Raw genomic sequence first — 13,806 nt, forward strand, 5'->3', positions numbered from 1 at the left:
ATCTTAGCACTAGGGAGGTGAAAGCAGAAGAATTCCAAGTTCAAAATCATCCCTGGCTGCACAGTGATTTGGGAAGCAGCCCGGGATACTGGAAACCCAGGGTCTCAAAAGACAAAGCACAAACAACACTTAAATATACGCTCTTTAATTAGATTGAAGCCAGGTAAGTGCGACCCTGAAGATTGCATACATGTTATCTGTCTTTTATATGCAGTGTTTGCCCACAGGCATTATTTCACACTTCCTTCCGGGAGCATAAGGGATATTTAAGAAACTGAGGCTGGGGCATCCAACCGTAACCCCGGCACCTGGGCAGTCGAGACAAGAGGTGTGTGGACTTAGGGCCAGCCTAGACTACATAGTGAGATTCCCACCCCTAAGGCTGAACAACAGCAGCAACAAGATCCAAAAGCTCCTGAATCAAAAAGAGAACAAGTCCAAAAATGGCAGAGGAGAGGCTGGCAGGAGAGGCTGGCGGCCTGACGGGGCACTGCAGACATGGCGATTCATTCTGCCTGGGTCTTCTCCTGTGCTCAGCACTAGGGGTTGAGTGGTAAGAGACCAGAGATACTCAGCTTCCTTGTAGCCCCGCCCCCACCCCCGCCCACCTCGGACAAGGACCAGGCAGGCCATAGAAGGCCACAGAATTATGAAATCAGGCAGGCCATGGGGGGGGGGGGGTGGGAAGCATGCCCAGTGCTGTCTATTCTTTGCATTTCCTAAGTGGACTTGGAAATCTGGACTTTGTAAGGAATCCCCTGGCTTTATAGCATTAGGACCCACCTCATATACAAGACTGCCTGCTAGCTGGCAGGCTCTGCCAGGTCGGCAAGGGGGAAACCTGCTGGGCTGCTGGCCTTGGCTCTGACACACTCCTCAGTCTTCTGACCTCAATGACTGAATCTCCCATGCCCAGGCAGTCATGGAAGCACACCTGGAACAGTATCTGTACCAGCCACAGAAGCTGCTGGAGGACCTGAGGGCTACTGATAACCAGCAGTTCCACACCGCCATGAAATGCCTTCTGGAAGACAAATGGGGCCACCTGGTAAGGCACGCCTGGCAACCCACCATGAGAAGTAGCAGAGTAGTTGACATTTGCTGGGCCGTTTTTGGTTCTTTCCCCTTTTCTCCATAACCAACCCTGCTTGGGACTCTAGGACCTGGCTTTTCCCTTCAGTTTCTCCATGTTACATTGTTATGGGCACTAAGGGTCCTAAGGGTCTTCTAACCATTTGAATTGGTAAAAGTCTGAGGGCGATTGCTGTGTGCTGTGGGTGTATAGAGAGAAAGAACTGTCCCTGTCCTTAAGGTTACCCAGCCCTCCTGAGGCTCAACTCTGATATCTAACACTGCCAAAATAATTAAATAAAGGTAAGTATATAACCATTAAAATCTTTAAATCCTCCCCCAAACCTGTGTGAATTAAAACTAAGAAGAATCTTAACGCAGCTCAGCCGTGATATGGCTCAGGATAAAGGCAAGCAACAGCGGACAATGACCACAAAGCAAGTTTAGTGACATGCACACAGCATAGTGAGCAAGGTCCCCGAGTCCCAGAATGCCCTGAGGCTCCAAGGCTGAGGGCTAGTGTCTATTTAGTTCAGAGAGCTGCACATGAATCACTGTTCCTAAATGGAGTCGAGAACCCTGCTAAGCCTCAGCTTCCTCATGTAGGCCCAGGAGGGAAAGATTCTTTTCTTTTTCCAATTATTCTTCCTCCTTTTATTCCTCTTCTTCCGCTCCTCTTCTTCCTTTCCTTCCTCTTCCTCCCCTTCTTCCTCTTCTTTTCCCTCTTTCCTCCTTCCCCTCCCTGTTCCTCTCCATCCTCTTCTTTCTTGCCCTGCTCTTCTTCTTTTTCCTTTTTCCTCTTCTTCCTCTTCTTCCTCTCCCTCTTCCTACTCCTCTTCCTCCTTCTTCTCCTCCTTCTCTCCAGCCTACTTTTATATCACTCTAGATATATCCAAAAAAACATGATCAGTTCTTAGATCAAAGACAAAGTAATCAAGCGAAGTAGTAAACAAGGAGATCAGACAAGATTAAGTAATTAAGTCAAGTAGTAAGCAAAGAGATGGCATAAGGCAGTGATTCAGCAAAGCAGTGAGCAAAGCCGCACGGTCACTGCTTCTGATACTCTTGTCCGAGCCGACTTCCTTGTCTGAGCTCAGCGACAAATGCCAAATTCCTAGAAGCGGCACCAAAAGCTCTCAACATCTGTGTGTATGTATGTGCACCCCGTGTGTGCCTGATGCCTGTGGAGGTCAGAAGAGTGCATTGGGTTCTCTGGAACTGGGGGTTCTGGTAGGTGTAAGCTGTCCTATGTGGGTGCTAGGGATTGAACCCAGGTCTTCAGCCAAGGCGGCACACATTCTTCACGGCTGAGCTCTCCAGCTCCGAAATGCTAAGATTCTTATTAGCTTTAATTCACACAGGTTTGGGGAGGACTTAAACATTTTAATGGTTTTATACTTATTTTTTATTTAATTATTTTGGCAGTGCTAGGTATCAAACCTAGGGCCTCAGGAGTGCTAGGCAAACTATATTCCTAACTCCTAATCTGTCTTACTTTAATATTAGTTATTAAAACATAAGAGCCACCAGCTCGGTATGAATAGATTTCATTCAGAAATGAACTTCAGGTTTTAAAAAAGATTCAGTTAAAAAATCTTATAAAAATACATTATGATGTTTATTGAGGCTTTTCTACATATGAGATATTTTTCTAAGGGACTGACCAGCAAGGGACAAGTGAGTAAAGATGTAAGATTTGTAGGCCCCAGTCGTCCCCCCAGTCGCTATTAAGTAATTCTGATAATAGGTATGGGTATGTGCCAATAAAACTCTATTCACAAAACCAAGTGGTGGGCCAGATCACCTGTTTCTCATGGTTTTTAAGGGTTTAGCATTCGTGGATTAATTTAATCTTCTCCACAGTATTCTTAAACAAGGTTAAGAAGAATGTTATCATTCTTCTTGTTGCTCATGCCCGCAATCCCAGAACTCAGGAGGCCGAGGCAGCAAGAGAGTCTGACATCATTCTGGGCTACATAGAAAGTTTCAGTCCAGACTGGACCACAAAAGCTCATTCTCTCTACCCCTTCTCTCTCTCCTCTCTTCCTCTCCTCTCCCCCTACCCCCACCTCAAACACACACACACACACACACACACACACACACACACACACACACAGACTGAAGGTTTAACATAGTGGTTAAGTGCTAGCCTAGGATATACAATTTTTTGAGTTCCATGCGCAGCACCTGCAAACAAATTAAAAAATAAGAAATACGTTTGCATTTTAATAATCAGGCAAGGAAACGGAGTCTTGCAGAGCATAATAACCTCTAGTGACACAGCTTAGAAATACTGAATCTGAGGGTGGAAAATGGGCTCCTACCTAGAGAAGCCAAGGGCCTATCTCAGAGTGATGTTTAAAAAAAAAAAAACAAACCTGTAAAACAAATCACAGGTCACAAAGGAAGTCAATTCTCACGAAGAGCACTTACAGAAGAGCCCAGTACAAACACAGAGGTAAACTGTGTGTTTAACATCCACTAACAGAACTCAGTCTAGCGACTTCTGAAATTCTCAACAAGTGTTGACTGGAAAGATCTCAAGATGTCTGCAGTGACTGCAGTGCACTGTGAAGATGCCCACGGTTTCGATTGTGACAAAGATCCTGCTCTGGCTTCACAGCCTGGTGCCTATGGTCACCCCTGGAGCAAACACCACAAGTTAGTTCTATGCTAGCGAAGGTGAAGGTGTGATTGTCATGGTGCTCACCCGGAGCATGCCAAGCCACCCAGGATAGGAAGAGCAGGTGAAAGCCTTGCCTTTAAGCCTAAGGTGATAGAAACTTCTAGAAGTTCCCACTAGCAGCTATGAACTCTGACCCTGAATTTCTTCATGCTTCCAGTGCTGTTGAGTCAAGAGGTGGCTCTCATGTGACTGCGATGGTTTGAATATGGAATGTGCCCCGTAAGCTCATGGTCAAGCTGATGGGTTTATTTAGGGAGATGTGGTGGAAATTTTGGGAGATGGGGTCTAATTGTAGGTAGTAGGTCTTGGGGGACAGCTTTTGAAGATTATGATTAGTTACCTCATTTGCCTGTTTCCTGTCAACAATGCCGGGAACAACCGCCTCTACAAGTTCCCACTAAGCACATGGAACCGAGTGACCCTGAAACCAGGACACCAGATACACATTTCTCCTTCAAGCTGTCTTCTCCTGTGCTTTGGCCACACAGGTACAGTGACTTTAATCTCTCATTCCTTCAGGATCTGGAGGACGTCGTCATCAACTTGGGAGACATTCGGGACGAGGCCCTTCAGAGCCCTGGTGTGAACCGCAGCCTCTTTCTCATCACGTTGGAACGCTGTTTCCAGGTGCTGAATGCCTTGGAGTGTGTGGAGGTCCTGGGCAGGGTGCTCAGAGGGTCCTCCGGCAGCTTCCTGCAGCCAGACATTACAGAAAGGCTACCCCAGGACCTGCACGAGGATGCCTTTAAGAACCTGTGAGTCTTTCCCTTCAAATGCTTAATTCTGTAGGCTGCTCAGGGGCTGCTGTGAGGATTCAGGGAGGTTAATATTCAGTAAGGGGGAAGATGGTGGCGCAGGCGAACATACGTCTGCTGAAGCAGAGCTGAGAGATGCAAAACTCTTCTCTCAACTGTAGTCATCTGGATGGAAACTCTTTTCCTAGTTTTTGCCACCCCTATTCACCACCTGCCCTGTGGTCTGTTTTGTGATTTTTTTCTTTACTATTCTTTGCCCTTTCCACTTAAGAAATCCTGGGGAATGGCTCGGTGGTAAAGCATTTGGTGTGCAAACACGGGGACCAGAGTTTGGATTGCCAGAGCCCATGTAAAGGGCAGGTGGATGTGTCAGCTTGCCTGTGATTCCAGCCTGGGAAGGCAAAGACAGGGCATCCCCAGAGCAAACCAGCTAGGGAGTCTAGCCTTATCAAGAGGTTCTGGGCTTGATTAAGAGACCCTGCCTAATGAATAAAGTGGGAAAGCAAGCAATGAAGATTCCCAACATCAACATTAGCCTCCATAGGCATGGGCACACATGTGCACCCACACACATGCAAACAGATATGTACAACACACATAAATACACAGAAAAGAAAAACAATTAAAGAAAATTTGGCTTCATTTTAATGAATGGAAAATCAGTATTTTTGTTTTAAGTAAAAAATAATCTTTAAACACACTGAAAACCAGTGCCGCAATATCCTGGCTACCTACATTGCTCTCCTGGGCATCTTAATCAGCTGTAGGCTGGGTACCTTGGACAACAGACACTTATCTCTGGTGGCTGGGACTTCCAAGGTCAAGGCATGGCAGGCTTGGCATCCTTTTCCTTTCAGAGGAGTATCTTCTTGCCATGTTCTCTCATGGCAGAAGGGTCACAAGAGCTCTTTGGAGTCTCTTAGACCAGGGCACTAATTCCAGTCATGAGGGCTCTGCCTCATGACCCTGAGCTGACTCACCCCAGGTTTTCTCTCCCCATCTTCCTCTACCTACCTACCTATCTACCATCTCTTTTCTCTTCTTTATGGGTGAGATGTTTAAGGACAGAGACTAACTGACTCCCCTAGGGTAGTAGCATTCCATGGGGGAATGGGAAACAATGTTTTGCAGTGGGAAATCTCTCCCTTAAATGATGCTTACCACTTCGTGTGTGTGTGTGTGTGTGTGTGTGTGTGTGTGTGTGTGTGTGTGCACGCACGCACGCATGTCTCTGTGTGTCTTCCCATTTCCCCTGCTTTTCAACTATCTTTGCTCTTAAAAAGCAAAGCAAGGTGCTGGAGACAGGGCCCAGTGGTTAAGAGCACTTGCTGCTCTTGCAGAGGACCTGAGTTTGGTTCCCAGTATCTTCATCCAGTGGCTCACAGCCACCTCTGGCTCCAGTTCCAGAGGATCCGAAGAAGCCCTCTTCTGGCCTCTGCTGCCACTGCACACATGCAATGCACATACAGTTAAGCAGTCACACACATAAAAATAAAAATTGAAACAAAAAGCCAATGGAAAGGAAAGAAAGAGATAGAAAATACAAGGACAACATTGTGTGAGGGTTAAAGGAGAACTTGTATGTGCACATATAGAATGACTGGAAAGGGGGCTGGTGGGAATGCTTGATAGGAAAGGTGGATGAGCTATTGGCATGGTAGGTTGTACTTATGGTGTGAATGTGAGTAGAGAAAGGCTCCCAGGACACAGAGATTTGGAAGGTTTTCAAGATGACCAAGAGGGTTGGGCAGTGCTAGAGGCAATGAAATGGCAAGTCCCATTTGTACCATCTAGGACCTCTGGGTTGGGTGAGAAGGAGAGAATGGTGCCTGGAGCCATGGGGGGGGAGAGAGAATGGTGCCTGGAGCCATGGGGGGGGGGGCGGGTGGTGGTACAGCAGTGGCAAATCAGACTGCAGTGGCTTAGAAAGAGACAAGACTACTTCCCACAAGCAGGAGGTTACTTGCCAAGGCACCAGAGATGGACTGGTGCTTACAACAATTAGAGATGGGCTGCGGTAATGTTGAGGACACACCATGGGGCAGTTGCTGTGGAGATAGTTGGTAATTCCTTAAGGGGCTAAACAGGGGGATGGGCATGCAGCTCACTGGTAGAGCATGCACATTGCATGTGTGAGCTTTAGGCTCAATTCCAAGCACCAACACACAAAGAAACAAGACAAAAGATGAACACAATCTAAATGTCCATTGCCTGATGACAGGACAACCACAATGTTGTCTACTCATATAATGAAATATTATTTATTCATAAAAGGTAATTATTTATTCATAAAAAGGGAGAAAATGGACTGGTGGCTTCCAGGAGCTGGGGAGCCAGGAGCTGAGGGGTGGCAGCTAAGGGGTTAGAGTTCCTTTGTAAGCTGCTGGAAATGTTTTTATTGGGGGGGGGGTTTCGAGACAGGGTTTCTCTGTATAGCCCTGGCTGTTCTGGAACTCACTCTCTAGACCAGGCTGACCTCGAACTCAGAAATCCGCCTGCCTCTGCCTCCTGAGTGCTGAGATTAAAGGTGTGCACCACCACTGCCCGGCTGCTGCTGGAAATGTTGATGATGGTGGGTTTTAGTGAATTCCAGACGTAATCAAGTTGACAGCCGAGAGCAGCTCTCACACACCCACTCTCACACAACACATATGTAAAAGTCAGAAGCTAAGCTCTGTGCATGCTGTGTTTGGAGCTTGAATTACCTCACGAAAGACAATACTTTCTAGTTTTACCCATCTTCTTGAAAGTATCATGACTTAATTGTCTTGAGACATGGTCTTATACAGCCCGGGCTAGCCTCAAAATTGTTGTGAGTTCAAGGCTGATCTTGACCTGACTCTCCTGATTCTGCTTTTGGGAGTGCTGGTGAATTATATACTTTAAATAAGAACAGTATAGGGCATATAAGCTATATCTCAAAAAAGCTACCACACACACACACACACACACACATATACACACACACACACGGAACTAAGAGCTGAGGGGGCAGAGGCAGGACCCACAGGATGCTCTTTGGAAAATGGTCAATGCAGCAAAGGCTTGTGGAGGGTTTCAGCATGGCAGCCCTGGGCACAGTGCCCTCACAGCTCCTTCAGGGTGGGCGTTCACATGGGTGTGTCCGTGTGTCTTAGGTCCGCAGTGTTCAAAGACCTCTATGACCAGACTTCAGCTCACACCCAGAGAGCTCTCTACTCATGGATGACAGGGATCCTGAGGACACCCTTCAACGTCACTGGTGAGACCTGCCTACCAGGGGTTGGGGTTGGTTGGAGTAACTTCTAGGAGAACTCCACCCTCTAGAAGGTGGTCCACTCTGGGCTGCTTTCATTGCTTTTATAAGCTTCACTCCGTCCCCTCTGCCACACTTCCAGGACCATATTCCATAGCATCAGCCTGGTCCTCAAATGCTCACGATTCTGAAGGGACAATGTGTCTGTCTGTCTTCCAAGTAGCTGTTGCATGTCCTGGTTCTGTGGTGACAGCTTACATTTGATAAGAGCCTTTAGAATAAGCTCTCTATGTGTAAAATGTGTGCATTAAAGTGAGAGAGTTTTGGTTAGAAAATTTTCTGTTGGTTCTTGGCAACCAAAGCAAAGTTTCCTTGGGGTGCTTTTATTTGACAGACGTGCACTAAAATCTTGCTTATGTCCCACAGTGGCCAAGGCATAGATGGGAATGCTGTAGAGCTTCAGGTTTTTCTTTTATTCTTTGAATGTGTGTATGTGAGTTTGTGTGAGTGTGTATATGTGAGTTTGTGTGTGTGTGTGAGTGTGCATGCATATGTGTGCATTTGTATGTCTCTGTATTTGTGAGGGTACACCTGTTTGTGTGTTTGTATATAGAAATCAGAGGGCATCCGAAGCTGTTGGACCTCAGGCGATCACCACCCTTTTTGAGACAGGATCTTCCACTGAGACTTGGGGCTTGCAGGCTAGGTGAGCTAGCTAGCCAGCAAACCCCATGATCCAAGCCCATGCCACATTAGGCTTTTTTGCTGTTTTATTTGTTGTTGTTTGCTTGCTTGTTTGTTTTGTTTTCGAGACAAGGTCTCACTATGTGGCCTTCACTAGCCTGGAACTCACTATGTAGACCAGGCTGGCCTCAAACTCAAACTCATAGAGATCTGTCTTCTACTCCTCCAGTGCTGGGATTAAAGGCACATGCCACCATGCTTGGCCAGTGTTTTTGTTTGTTTGTTTGTTTTTGTGCTCTGGGTATTAAGCCCAGGTTTTCTTGTTTGTTTGAGGAGCACTTTACTAATGTGCAATCCGTTGTGTGCACTGACCTTGTATAGACTTTTCCCTTGTCCTTGCTCCCTGAACAATATGATATGACAACTATTAGTAAAATATTCCCATTGTGTTTAGCACTAAAAATGATGTAGAGATGTTGCTAAGAGGTTTGATAGGTCACTTGTGTTTTCAGAGTGCTTAATTTCTATAGGATCAAACTGCTTGATCACATGCTAGTTCATTTATATAAGGGGACTAGAATAATAATAATAATAATCAAGGAGTTGGGTATCTCCATGGGGCCCAAGGCTCATGGCTCTAGGGTTGTTAGGCTTCATGCTATTGTAGAGAATCAGAGAAGAGAGGGAGAGAGAAAGACAGGGTATCCTGGGGGAAGCTGGTTAGCTTGACTAGCCAAATTTATGAGTCCTGGGTTCAAGTGAGAACCCACTGCCTCAACATATAAGACAGAGAGTGATCAGGGAAGACACATTCGGCTTCTGACCTTTACATGCACATGCACATGCATACAGGCACGTATCCACACACACACAAGAACACTCATACACACATGTACATCATGCACACATACCCACGCCAAAAATGAGTAACAATTTTAGCTTATTAAAACTGTAGTCAGACACTGAATCTTGAAAGCAGGCACGAATGATGGATGAATGAGGGGGCTTTGCATGCCAGTAAAGTCTGTATGGACATTGGTATTTGAGCTAATATAATATTCATGGTTTACCAAACATTAGTGCTTTCTAATTTCTCTTCAATCATGTAAAAACTGTTCTTGGTTTTCAGATTATATAGAAACTGGGTGACCTGGGCCCATCCCGTGGGCTAGGGTTGGCCAATCTCTGAACTAAGAAATCAGGGAAGACTTCTTGAATGGATGTCATCTGGATTAAATCAAATATGAAGGGATTGACCCTATCCTGTGAGGCTCCAGGAAGGGAGACATTTGATGGTGAGGGACAGCAGACACATTCAAGTGATTTGGAGTGAGAATGAATTCATTGTCTTGGGAGGACACAGAGGAAGCCAGCAGGGCAGGGACACAGGATGTGTCGGCCAGTCCTTTCCTGGAATCAATCTCTGAGACTCCCATGGGAACAACTTTAAACAACACATAACCAATGTCTTAAGCACGTGGGTGAATTCCCTCGGCCTGGCTCCAGTCATGGCTTCTGGTAGCCTGAGCCTCACACCACAGAACCCTGAGGAGGCTTACTCAGGCCTTTATTGTCAGTTTAGTTGGCAATCAATTTTCCTTCTAGAATCCCAATGTGTGGAAAGTTTCATTATTAAATTACACCGAATTCAAGCTCATTCTGTTAGGGCCCTATATTCTTTTAGTCCGTGAACTCCCCAGAGTTTATGGGCTGAACTTTGATTATTAAAATACTGCATGCGGAGGGATCATGGTTCTGTAGAACTGCAGCTCCTGCTTTGTAATTGGCTGGGGTAAGGCCAATTCAGCTTGGGTCTTGGTGAATGTAGTGGCCCTTGCGGCCACACTTCCCTTCAACGGCCATTCCAGATGTCAACAGCGACATCTACACACTTCTGTTAAAAAGTGTGTGTGTGATGTGTGTGTGTGTGTGTATGTGTGTGCACGGGTGTGATGGCCAGAGGTAGTAGACATCAGATGTCTTCCTCAACTACTTTCCTCTTTATTATTGTAGACAGGGGCTCTCACTAAACCTGGAGCTCACTGATTGGCTGAATTGACTAGCCAATGAACACGTTGGCCAATGAGGAAGTAAGGGATCCATTTACATCCTCACTGTTACCACTGGATTGTTGGGTTACAGACGTATGCTTCTGTGGGTGCTACAGATCCAAACTTGGGTCCTTGTATCTTTGAGGCAGTACTTTACCAACAGAGTCATCCAAACCCCACCTGTCTAACTCCCTAGCTTGAGGAGATAACAGGGTTTTGTTTGTCTATTTGTTTTGTTTTGTTTTGTGCATCAGCCCATGAAAATGTTGATGTGTGCATCTTATCCAGACCCTGCCAATGTCCACAGCTCCTAAGCAGTTCTTGGTGACAGATTTATATGGTATCACTTCTTCCTTTTCCCCAAATGCCACCAATACAACCCTGTGTGCAAAGATCTGTACCAAAGGCCTGGGGGCAGGGCAGCTTCCACCAATTCCAGTTCATTGAAACTTGACGTTGGACCCTGGCTGTGATTGTTCTGAAAGTCCTATTGATATGTCACAGGTGTGGGATTTCAGATGCCAGAGCACATTGACACAAAGACTTCTTTGGAAATTGCCAAGAGAAAGAGATTATTTCCAGCTAAGGAGACAAAGTACAACTGAAGCTGGGTTTGACAGCACAACTCTAGCTATATGGGAGGCTCAGCACAAGGGTAGCAAGTTCAAGACCGGCCAGGGCAACTGAGTTAGACCTTATAACTAAGGGGAAATAGGGTGGAGAGCTTTGTAGTGGCTGAGCCCCAGCCTGGCCTGTGTGAAGCCTTGGATTCAACCCCTAGCATCACTAAAAACAAAACAAAACAAAACAAAACAAAACAAAACAAAACAACAAAAGCAAAAGCAGAACTGAGGGGCTGGGGAGAGAGCTCAGTTGGTAAAGTGCTTGGAAGGCAACTTATGAAGACCTGAGTTCAATCCCCAGAGCTCATGCAAAAAGTCAGGCATAGTGGTGTTTGTTTATAATCTCAGTGCTGGGGCTGGAGGGAGAGACATTCCCAAGAACCAGAGTCTAGCCAGTGGATGCTAGGGAAGTGAGAGATTATTTCAAAAAAGCAAACAAGCAAACAATACACAAGACAACAACAACAACAACAACAAGAAGTTGGATATCACATGGGAAATGGGAAGTTTCGCTTAAACACACACACACACACTCCAAAAGGCTTCAAGGAAGAAAAAATAATTAGAAGGTAGACAGAAATTAAGGAAAGACATTCCAAGCAAACAGAGATTCCAGGAACTTGGGGTCCATGCAGGCAAGCTTGGTATCATTCAAATATAGTACATTGTGGGACTAAGGATGACAGCCTGCTAAGTCAGGATTATTAACTGGATTAAAATGAAGAAGTAATAAGAGAGGCAAACATACCTCACACTGTCAGATTATTGACTAAAGAACTGAACTCAAGGGCTGGAGAGATGGCTCAGCAGGTAAGAGCACTGACTGCTCTCCCAAAGGTCCTGAGTTCAAATCCCAGCAACCACATGGTGGCTCACAACTCTCCATAATGGGATCTGACGCCCTCTTCTGGTGTGTCTAAAAGACAGCTACACTGTACTCACATATGATAAATAAATAAATCTTTAAAAAAAAAAAAGAACTGAACTCAAATCACTATGTTTTTGGGTCTCAATTATTGAAACATCATCCGAGTGCCTAACAAGTTCCAGGTATGATGATGTTGATCTACGGGCCACACCGTCAGGTAGCAAGGCTCATATCTGTGGCTGTGGCCTGTGTGTCTTTGGGGTCTCACAGGTTGGACTCAGTAGATGGTAGCTGAATAAATTAGGGAATGCCACAGAGTCCTGACACCAAAGATGTCTTGGATCACCACATACCAAGTGTGTGTATGTGGAGGCCAAAGTCAGTGCTGGGAGGCTCCCTCAATTGCTTCCCACCCTATTTGTTTATTTAAGTGTATGTGTGTGTATGTGTGCATGCTCGCGCGCTGCCAGCTCTTCCAGCTGTTTTTGGAGACAAAATCTTTCATTGAACCTGGAGCACACTAATTTGGTTAGGATGTCTGGCCAGCAAGGCCCAGGAATCTTCCCAGTTTTACCTCCCCAGTGCTGGGATTATACGGAATTAAAGCCAGGCCATCCTGCCTGTTTTTTTTTTTTTTCTTTTCAATGTGGGCTCTGTGGCATCAAACTCAGGTGCTCACGCTTGTATGGCCAGTGCGTCACCAGCTGCACCCCCTCCCCACTTAGAAGCTGTTATTTGTGTGTTTATTTATTCTTTCTTTCTCTCTCTCTTTGTAGATGGCTCAGTTTCATGGGTCAGTGCAGAAAAGTTATGGATTTTGGGCAGATACATGGTTCACCTATCGTTTGAAGAAATTATGAACATTAGCCCTATAGAAGTAAGTTGGAAAAAGTATATTTTTATGTCCTTATTGCTAATATACCTTGAGTGACATATGCTCTAAATTTCCAGTGTTTGCTAAGCCAAGGTGTCCTGGGAACTGTATACCTTAGCCAGATATATCTCTACCTTTTAGACAAAACTCTAGGAACAAAGTCTCAAGGAGTCAATGGTGGGGTTATATTCTAGAACAGAAGAGATAAGAAGAAAAAAGAATTGAGGGCATTGACATGGCGGACATGATAGGAAGGGAACACTGGCTATGACCCAAGACTCATGTAAAGGGATTTTGTGTGTGTGTATGTGTGTGTGTTCTAGAAAAGCCAAGGACAAAAGCTATCGAGTTTCCAGTGCCTGCACTCAAGCCAAAGTAGCATGGATTAATGGCTGCTTCTATAAATAGTGACTTCTATTAATAGCTACTTCAACATGAGTAATGATTGGATCTGAGCTTGGAGTTTACAGTGGAGAAGTGTATGTGGCTCATGTGGCTTAACCCACCCGTTGATTTGTCTCTTTCCTTCTGATGTTGACCCAGTGACCTTAAGATCCTTTGGGCATTGTGACTTTGAAATGTAGCCTCTGAAGAACGCTGCAACAGAGGTTCCTAAAGAGCTGGGCTCCATTACAACACAAACAATAGCAAAAAGCCCATTCGCCTTGTCCTTGTCCTGCATCATGTGATGGCCTTCTTCACAGAGCTGTCCTCCCAACAGTGCATGATTGTTATAAAACACAAGGCAAGACTTGGCTCCTCTTGTGTCATATATGCATGATGTACATACGTGAGTGTGCAGTTGCCATGGTGCCTATCTGAGGGCCAGAGTACAGCTTTCAGGAGTTGTTTTTTTTCTCTTCTAAGACGTGTTCAAGAGATTGAATTGAAGCTTGCATGATAAGCACCTTTATCTGCTAAACCATCTGGCCAGCCCCAGTTCCCCTCTTTTATCT

At 45.5% G+C, this 13,806-nt stretch overlaps 1 protein-coding gene across 2 annotated transcripts in view; it reads left to right on the forward strand.

The window, feature by feature from the left end:
* The window catches only part of Otoa (otoancorin), a 79,670-nt gene that overhangs the window by 14,796 nt on the left and 51,068 nt on the right, over nucleotides 1–13,806 (forward strand). For both annotated transcript variants that reach the window (NM_139310.2, XM_017322267.2), the window contains exons 7-10: nucleotides 917–1,048; nucleotides 4,280–4,515; nucleotides 7,653–7,756; nucleotides 12,753–12,853. In NM_139310.2, the coding sequence (NP_647471.1) occupies nucleotides 917–1,048; nucleotides 4,280–4,515; nucleotides 7,653–7,756; nucleotides 12,753–12,853 (573 nt within the window). The remainder of the gene's footprint in view (nucleotides 1–916; nucleotides 1,049–4,279; nucleotides 4,516–7,652; nucleotides 7,757–12,752; nucleotides 12,854–13,806) is intronic.

Source organism: Mus musculus, chromosome 7, assembly GCF_000001635.26.
Source record: "Mus musculus strain C57BL/6J chromosome 7, GRCm38.p6 C57BL/6J".
Taxonomy (NCBI): domain Eukaryota; kingdom Metazoa; phylum Chordata; class Mammalia; order Rodentia; family Muridae; genus Mus; species Mus musculus.